The sequence below is a fragment of the Panthera onca genome, chromosome C1 (assembly GCF_046562875.1).
Source record: "Panthera onca isolate mPanOnc1 chromosome C1, mPanOnc1 haplotype 2, whole genome shotgun sequence".
NCBI classification, from domain to species: Eukaryota; Metazoa; Chordata; class Mammalia; order Carnivora; family Felidae; genus Panthera; species Panthera onca.
In genome coordinates, this window is record NC_138346.1 from 206,570,118 (window position 1) to 206,578,286 (window position 8,169).

The 8,169-nt window shown below is 58.7% G+C and overlaps 1 protein-coding gene and 1 long non-coding RNA gene across 3 annotated transcripts; both read left to right on the forward strand.

Moving 5' to 3' along the window:
• Positions 1–564: 564 nt before the first annotated feature.
• CAMK2N1 (calcium/calmodulin dependent protein kinase II inhibitor 1) lies at positions 565–4,451 on the forward strand. The gene is made up of 2 exons (XM_078452290.2): positions 565–1,594; positions 3,116–4,451. The coding sequence occupies exons 1-2, from the start codon at positions 1,429–1,431 to the stop codon at positions 3,184–3,186; spliced, it is 237 nt and encodes a 78-aa protein (XP_078308416.1). The 5' UTR covers positions 565–1,428; the 3' UTR covers positions 3,187–4,451.
• Positions 4,452–4,893: 442 nt separating this feature from the next.
• Positions 4,894–7,913, forward strand: LOC132671934 (uncharacterized). Of its 2 annotated transcripts, XR_013557697.2 has the most exons (3): positions 4,894–5,526; positions 5,721–7,280; positions 7,542–7,913. It is a non-coding gene; the product is annotated as an uncharacterized LOC132671934 (long non-coding RNA). The 2 variants fall into 2 exon arrangements; XR_009607317.3 differs by having other exon boundaries at positions 5,721–7,913.
• Positions 7,914–8,169: the final 256 nt, after the last annotated feature.

Genomic DNA, 8,169 nt, shown 5'->3' on the forward strand with positions numbered 1-8,169 from the left:
GGAGGGAGGGAGGGTGAGAGACCCAAAGCGCCGCGCCCGGAGCGTGTGAAGCGGGGCGCAAACGTGGTGGGGGGAGGGGGCTCCCTGGTTTGAGGCCGGCGGCGGGGAGGCGGGGGGCGGCGTCCTCGGGTCGCCCTGGCGCCCTGCGACCTTTCGCCCCAGCGTCCGGCCTCCGGGGAGACGGGCGTCCGTCAGTCCTTCCGGGCGTGAGGTCTCGGGTCCGCTCCCCCTCCCGTCGCCGAACCCCCGCCCCCCACCCCTCGGGAGGCCGAGCGGGCGGCGGGTCCGGCGCGCACCCGCTCGGGGCCGGGTAAACACCCCGCGGGAGGGGCGCGGGGGTGGGGGGAGGAGGCGCCCGGAGGCCGCCGGGCCGGGGCGGGGCTCGCGGGGGGCCCCAGGGCGCGGGCGGGCCGGCGGGGGCCGGGGGCGGGGGCAGGAAGCGAGCCGCGGCCCGGGCCGGCCCGCGCGGCCCCGTGACGTCGCGCGGCTTCCAGGGATCTCTCCTCGCGGCCCCGGGTCCCCTCGTCCCCGCCCTCCTCCCGCCCTCCTCCCCGCGCCTCGCCTCCGCGCCGAGGCCGGCATTTCTCGCTCGCAGCTCGCTCGCGGGCTGGCTCCTGCGTCCCAGCCGCCTCCTCCGCGCGCTCCCACTCTCCGCCTTCCCTCTCCGACCCTCTTTCTCTCCCCGCCGGCCCGGTCCCCTCTCCTCTCCGCTCCTCCCTCGGCCGCTGCGAGCCGGACCCATCGCCGCCTCCCCTTTCTTCTCTCCCTCTCTCCCTCCCCTCGTCCGCTCCCCTCCGTCTCTCCCTCCCGGTCCCCCGGCCTCCCTCTCTCTTTCTTCTCTGTTTTTCTCGCCGTCTCCCTCCCGGTTTCTCTCTCCCCTCCCTCCCTCCGGGCATCCTCTCCCCTCCACCCCCGTGCCCTCCCTCTTCCCTCGCTCCCCTCCCCCTCCGCCCCTCGCCGCCCCGCCGCTCGCCGCTCCCCAGTCAGCCTCCCCGAAGCCGCGCCGCCGCCGCCGCCCGCACTCGCCGCAGGACCGGCCCGCCCGGCTCCCCGGGGTGCGCCCTCCTCGGCCCCGCGCCCCGCGGGCTCGCCGGGACACCCTCCCCTCCGGCTCGCGGCCCCGCCCGGCCCCCGCCCAGCGCCCGAGCGCGCCGAGGATGTGAGTCCTGCTCGCCTTTGCCGGAGCAGCAGCCACTCGCGCGCCGAGCCGGAGCGCAGCGCAGCGCCGGGCGCTCGCCGGGTCGCTCGGGCGGGCGGCGCGCTCTCGCCCAGCGGTGCCCCCCGGCCGCTCGCCGGCGCCACCGCCGCCGCCGCAGCCCGCGGGCCGTCCCCGGCCGGCCGCCCCCGGCCCCAGCGCCGCTGACCCTGTCCGCCGCGGGCGGGGACGCGGGCGGAGGAGGCGCCGCCGCGGAGCCCCCGGACGCGACCATGTCGGAGGTGCTGCCCTACGGCGACGAGAAGCTGAACCCCTACGGCGACGGCGGCGACGTGGGCCAGATCTTCTCCTGCCGCCTGCAGGACACCAACAACTTCTTTGGCGCCGGGCAGAACAAGCGGCCGCCCAAGCTGGGCCAGATCGGCCGGAGCAAGCGGGGTGAGTTCGCTGCCCCCGCCCCGGACGCCCCCTTTCTCGGGCGCCGAGGCCTGGCCGAGGTTTGTGGGGGCTCTTCCGCGCCTAGGAGCCGGTTCCGACCGAATGGAATCCCGTCGCGCGGAACTGGGGGGGGGGATCCCGCACTGCAGGTCGGGCACCGGCTGGCCGCGGAAACCCCTCCCCCTCAGCCTGATTCCCGCTGGGGTCACCTAGGGGGCGTGGCGGCTTCTAGCGGCCGCGGGGGCTGGAAGGTTATTCCCGGGTCCCCACCCGCGCCAAAGTTTGCTTTGCGATTTCTCCCCCCTCCCCTTTTGCGCAGTGTAGTCGCAGCTGCACTCGCTCTGCAACCCGGGGTGGGGGGTCCCAGAGCTCCCCAAGGGACGGCGTGGAGAACTGCGGGGCGGGACCCCACTCCCGCCGGGGAAGGCGAGGGGCTTTCGGAGCGCCCGGGCTTCTCATTGTTACTTAGCAGGGGGGGAGGGGTGGCTGAGCCCGGGCGCTCGGCGCGGGAGCTGGAAAAGCCCCGGGGGGACTGGGACGCAGAGAGGCTGGGAGAGGAGCTCCGGAGGCGCGGGGACGAGGAGGGGGACCGACAGCTGCCGGGAGAGACTGAGACGCAGAGATGGGGGGGGGGGGGGGGGGAAGGCGGGTGGTGGCTTGGGGTGGGGGGGAGATCGAGAGGGGCAGAGACCGAAACAAAGATCCGGAGAGGGAGCCAGAGCGGGAGAGACCGCGAGCAGGGGACGCCAGTCTGGGGAGGACAGGAAAGCAGCGAAACAATGAGGGCGACCGACACCCCAGATGGAGAGAGACTCAGAGACCCCGACAGGTGACGGCCACGCCGAGAGACTGATGGCGGGACTGAGGAAGGCGAGGCTAGGTAGAGATGGTGAGCGAGGCGGCGGGGCCGGCGGGAGGCCGGCCTCGCGGGGAGGCTCCGACCTCCGCGGAGGGGGCGCGCAGGAGGGGCCGCCCGCCCTGGCGAGGCCAGACCCCTGACCCGCCGCGCGCTGTGGTCCCCGGAGTCCTCCCTTGCACCCCGCACCTCCGCACCCAGAACCTTGGCCGCCCGCGCCGCGCTCGGGGCACCCCCGAGGGTCCTTGAGCCGGAGACCTGGGCTCCTCCTCCCCACCCTCTCCAGCCCAGGAGCCTTTTTTTTTCTAAATAAACGCGCCCGGGGAGAGGTGAGGTGGGGTGAGGACGCGCGGCCAGAGCGCGTTTCGGCCGCGGCCCGGCCTGCGGGATTTGCGCCCTCTCTGCTGCCTTTTCTCAGAACGCTGCCGGGACGCAGCGAGCGTCTGGGGGGAGTGGTTCGGAGGGAAGCAGCACAGGGTCCCCGGGCCCAGGCCGAGGAGGATGGGGCTGTGTTAGCGCTCGAGGAGCGCCCCCTCCCTCGCCCTCCCGCATTTCCCCGTCCCCAGGAGCCATGGGAAACGTCGGAGACCACCCCCGCCCCCCACCCCCCGCCCCCCGCGAGGCCCAAGCGCGCTCACGTCTCGTTTTCTCCCCTTTTTTTGCAGTTGTTATTGAAGATGATAGGATTGATGACGTGCTGAAAAATATGACAGACAAGGCACCTCCTGGTGTCTAACCCCCCCCCCCCCCCAAAGACAATGAGTTAAAGGGAGAGAATAAGAACGGCGGTAACAGTCATTGGCAAAACGCATGAAAAGAGAAAGCACTTTGAAATTTATTACTAGCTTGCTACCCACGATGAAATCAACAACCTGTATCTCGCGTCAGGCCGGGAGACAGATGAGGCGGGAGAAGGAGGAGGAGGAGGAGGAGGAGAAGGCTCTGGGCTCCTCAGCAAAAACAAAAATTAAAAAAAAAAAATTAAAAATTTAAAAATCACTCTATACACACATATAAAGAAATAAAAAAGACGTCTCAGTTGCAGCTACTTGTCAAAAGTAATATCTATTTCTTTTTATATACAGTGAATATTGCACAATTATAGATCTGGATTTTGAGCCACTTAAATAATGAAGCGGCAACACCGGGTGTTTTGAATGTTGGCATTGTTCGCTGATTTGGCTGTTCCCAATGTTTACATTATTTAATCTTGCAAAAATGGTTCTGTGCTCTTGGATGTGAAATGCTGTCCAGTTTTCTTTTTTTATGTTGTTCTCCTTGGATGTACAAGAAAAAAAATCAGCAAATGATCTCTATAGATATTGTTTTATTTTTGGTCATCTTTTGAAGTTACCAGGAAATGTGTTTAAAACAAGAAGAGAACTTTTCTAAGGAATGATACCTAGACTGAATCCTTGTCTTACTTTAAAATGACTTGTAAAGCTTGTGTTTCTCTGTTGCTGCAAGCTATTTGCCCAAGTTAATGCAAATGGACACATTTTATATGTCAGGAAAAAAAAACCACACAAAAACAAAGAAAAAAAAATGCTTGAGCTTTTTCTAACCTCTTCCTGCAGTCTGTTGTGTGAGCAGCCTGTTTTTTCTCTCTAATATTGTGTCAGTTTATTCTCTTCGATGGGCTGTAAAAAAAATGTAATCACAAGAGTGCCAAATATCTTGAAATGCCAAAAGGCATTTTGGTTTCTTTCTTTTTCCCTGTGCTCTGAGTCCACGTTAAGGAATGCTTGGAGAGTCTTTTCTGTTATTTATAGGGGTTCTCTTAAGGCACACCAGCTGCCTGTTTTGCATGGTATTTGCAAAAAAACGCCTCTTGCGTGAGGAAATCTTTTACCACTTTTTGTTTGCAACTTTGGACCTCAAGAGGTTTCTTCCCTGCCCTGTTCCCTCTTTTCTTAACTCGATATTCTGGATGTTGCACCTTTAACCAGCACACAGGGCTATTTCTCCAATGTACAATAAAAGAACTGTTCCTGTGTCTCACTCCTCTCTTGTCTCTGCTTTGGTCGGGAGGGGTGGGGGAGATTTGCTTTCTGTCTGCCGGCTGCAGACAAGGAGGGAATGATAGCTTTGGTCGGCGAGGCGGTGTAGAGGACAGTGTGGGTTGGGCGCAGATGGCAGGAAAGACAGTGCACTGGCAGGGCCGTCGCCCAAGGGAGAGCTTATTCCGTTTGGATTTGCATTGGTCTCCCTGCTTCCTGAGGTTTCTGACATCCCTTGTGGGGTGTGCAGAGAACAAGGTCCTGCGTGTTGGGAGGCCGTCCGTCTTGTTTAAAAGCAATGTTTAGAGGCTGGCAGGCTTGGATTAAAATCCCAATTCCTTCACTTCCCAGCTGTATGGACTTGAGCAAGTCTCCTCGCTTCCTGAAGCCTCAGTTTCCAAATCTGTGGGGGTGGGGATAATGCAGGGCCTGCCTCATAAGGTTGTGGGAGGGACGTTGGTAGCACTCCGGGTCGGGCCACTGTATGCCCATATAACGCTTCACCAAAGGGCCACTTGTCCTCAGAAGCTGGGTTGAGGAGGGACTACATACCTTTGACTTCACAGCAGAGTTCACAGGTCACCGTATGAGGGATGAGCCCCAACTTCAGAGGCCCACAGCCTGGTAGGTCTCCGGCTTCCCCGAGTCACCACTTGAGAAAAAGCTCATGACGAAAACAAAAAAATCTCAATCCCTTGTTGGGCTCTGGAGCAGTTAATGGTGGTAGAGCGGGGCCATGTGGGAGGAAGGGTTGGGAGAAGGATTTTGGCTCAAGAAAGGCCTGGAGAGGTTTTTCTCCTGGGCTGTTCCGCATCCAGGAGCCTCAGTGCCGGGAGCTTTTAATGTGTTTGTTGTAAAACTGTCAGCCAGGGAGTCACAACACAGCTCACGGTGACAGGAGCCTGATTGTGACTCAGACATCAGGTAAGACAGGCCCCAGGGTGGTGGCGGTGGGGGGAAATGGGGGCTCTGGAGGGCCTGTGGGGGAGGGAGTGAGGTCTCATCCCCCTTCCGAGGCAGTGTGGGCCTTGAGCCTCAGGAGGGCCCAACAGAGCTGGACAGCCCATCAGTCACTGGTAGAAACAGTGGGCGAGCCGGGGCTGGTGGCACCAGCAGGATGATCGGGGGCGCTAGCTTGATTTTCCCAGGCGCACAACCCTGGTCCTGCTCTCCCTGTTGCCAACCCCGGAGAGTCCCAGCGTTTTGGAGCTGATGGGCCTTTAGGTACCACAGAGCCCGCCTCTCTTTTCCCCTGTGCTTTTCCCATCAGAAGGTCGAGTGGCGCCGCACCAGGAGTTAGGGGCAGGGCCCACTTTTTCCGTTCGGCCTCCATCTGCCAGGAGGGGCAGGGGCCCTATGAAAAGATTCATCCCGAAGGCACGTCTCTGTCCATACCAGGAGTAACTGCTGCTTCCCTGATCAAAGCACTGGGCAATTACATTGCTTCCCTTCTATTCTGTCACGGAATCAGCCCAGAAACCCTGGAAACCCACAGCGATGAACTCTCTGGCAGGTGAAGAAATCGATGGCCCAGAGGGGCTAAAAGGACCACAGAACAACTACATTCGTTGAGCTTTTACTGCATGCCAGGCTCACAATAGCCCTAGGAAGCAGGTGTTAATCTCACCTTGACTGTACAGGAGAAAAGGGGGCTCAGAGATGTTCACTACCTTGCACAGGGTCACTCAGCTAGTAAGTAGGCTAGGCAGGAGTAGAACCCAGAGCCCATACACTCCGGGACGGGGATGCACAATGGTCTGGCCCCAGACCCAGGCTCCGTCCCAGCTGCAGCCCTGGTCCTTCAGCCTTAAGGATCCTTGTGTCGGTTCACTGTTTTGAGGTTATGTTCTCTGCTATTCTGCACAACAGACGACTGCGGAAGGGGTCAGAAGGGAGGCAGGGCTTGGATGTGTCAGCAAAGGCCTGGAGCTGCCCTCTTCTGGGAAGGGGTGGGGGGAGCCTGGGAGTCCTCGGCCAAGGCTCTGGGTCCATTGTAATAAGTGATGTATTAAAATGTTCTTGCTGGAGGCCACCCCGTCAGCCAAGGCAGGATCCTCTGCCCGGGGAAGACAGAGTCTGTCTTTCCCGAGGACTCCATTCAGTAAAAGGGAATATAAATCTTTTAAATATACTCTAACACGGGGGTAAACATTTGTTGAGAAGGCACTTTGGGGACTGGGCAGCTATCAAATTATACCAAGTACAGAATATGTTTGAAGTATCCGGTTAGGTGGCAATAAATACGGAAAAGGCCATTGCAAGTCCAAGGTGGGGAAGGTGTCTCTAAGCCTCCACGCATCGATCCAGCAGCCAGGACTGCATTATTCAAACTTCACTAATTGAATGCTTGTAATAAGTGTCCATCTCCCTGGATTCTGCTTCCGTGGCCAGTCCAGGCTGACGGCCCCGAGGAATACCAAAAAGTACCTCTAAGGGGGAAATTGGCAAATTGAGTTTAAAAAAAAAGAGGCTCGAACACTGCCGCCGTCTGGAGGCCACAGATGAAGGAGTGAGCACAGGGGGCCTCTTCGGACAGCAGGGAGCAGATCCTGGGCCCAGTGGAAGGGGAAGGTATTATTAAGGTGGCTGGTGTTGGAGCAAAGGGCAAGGATTTGGGTCTTGCATGGCTTGGATTTGAAACCTCTCCCCTATACTTCCTAGTTGTCATGTGGGGCCAGTTTGTCAAGCTTTTCTGTGAAATGGGGGTGATGGTAATGCCCACCAACAGAGGATTAAATGGGAACCCCTCCCTCTCCCCCACATAGAGCCTGGTGCATAATAAATGGTAGTCGTCAATACGAATGCATATGAAGTGCCTACTGTGTGCCAGGTAACGGACTTTCAAAACCTAGCAAACAGATCTTGTTGCATGAAGCGTCTTTGTAGAAGTGTCCTTTGGGGGTACCGAGGGGGCAGTGGAGGCACCACTGTGGGGTTGGGGAGCGGCGGGATGGGGAGCAGTTTGGAGGAGTCTGCCTGCCTATTATCTACCAGCTCCTCAAAACCCCCAATAAATGCAATCGTAAGTAAATCTGAATGCTTGTTCTCCAAAGGCCGTGTTAAGAGAAGTCTCTTAGCCACTTCTAACCAGATTGCCTGAAGCCATTCTCGGGATGGGAGCTAGCAGGTGCTGACTTCTTGCCCTGGGAAGGGAAGAGCATGGCTCTCTGCTTGGATCTTCTCCTCCGATGAGTCCTCAAGTTTCATTCATTTGACAAATATGAACTGGCACCTGCTATGGACCGGACACTGAGAATACAATAGTGAGGAAATGGGAGTTATCCTTGGGCTTGAAAATGACAGCTCCAAGGAAATGAGGTTGGGCCGGGGTACCATTAAAGTCAGCAGCTCAGACCCTTAGTACAGGCAAAAAGAGGGAGCCAAGGAGAACTGGGTCTTGGGGGTTGCCTGAAACCCAAACATGGGGCCCACTTTTTAAAAAAATAAACTTAAAAAAAATTTTTTTAATCTTTATTTATTTTTGAAAGAGAGACAGCATGTGAGCAGGGGAGGAGCAGAGAGAGAGAGGGAGACACAGAATCCCAAGCAGGCTCCAGGCTCTGAGCTGTTAGCATAGAGCCTGATGCGGGGCTCAAACTCACGAACTGTGAGATCATGACCTGAGCCGAAGTCGGTTGCTTAACCGATTGAGCCACCGAGGCGCCCCTAAAAAATAAACTTTTACTTGAGAATAGTTTTAGATTCACAGAAAAGTGGTG

Coding starts and splice junctions, on each gene's coding strand:
- CAMK2N1 (XM_078452290.2), top strand. CDS start 1,429: ATGTCGGAGGTGCTGCCCTACGGCGACGAGAAGCTGAACCCCTACGGC. Junction 1,595..3,115: donor GATCGGCCGGAGCAAGCGGG/GTGAGTTCGCTG, acceptor CTTTTTTTGCAG/TTGTTATTGAAGATGATAGG.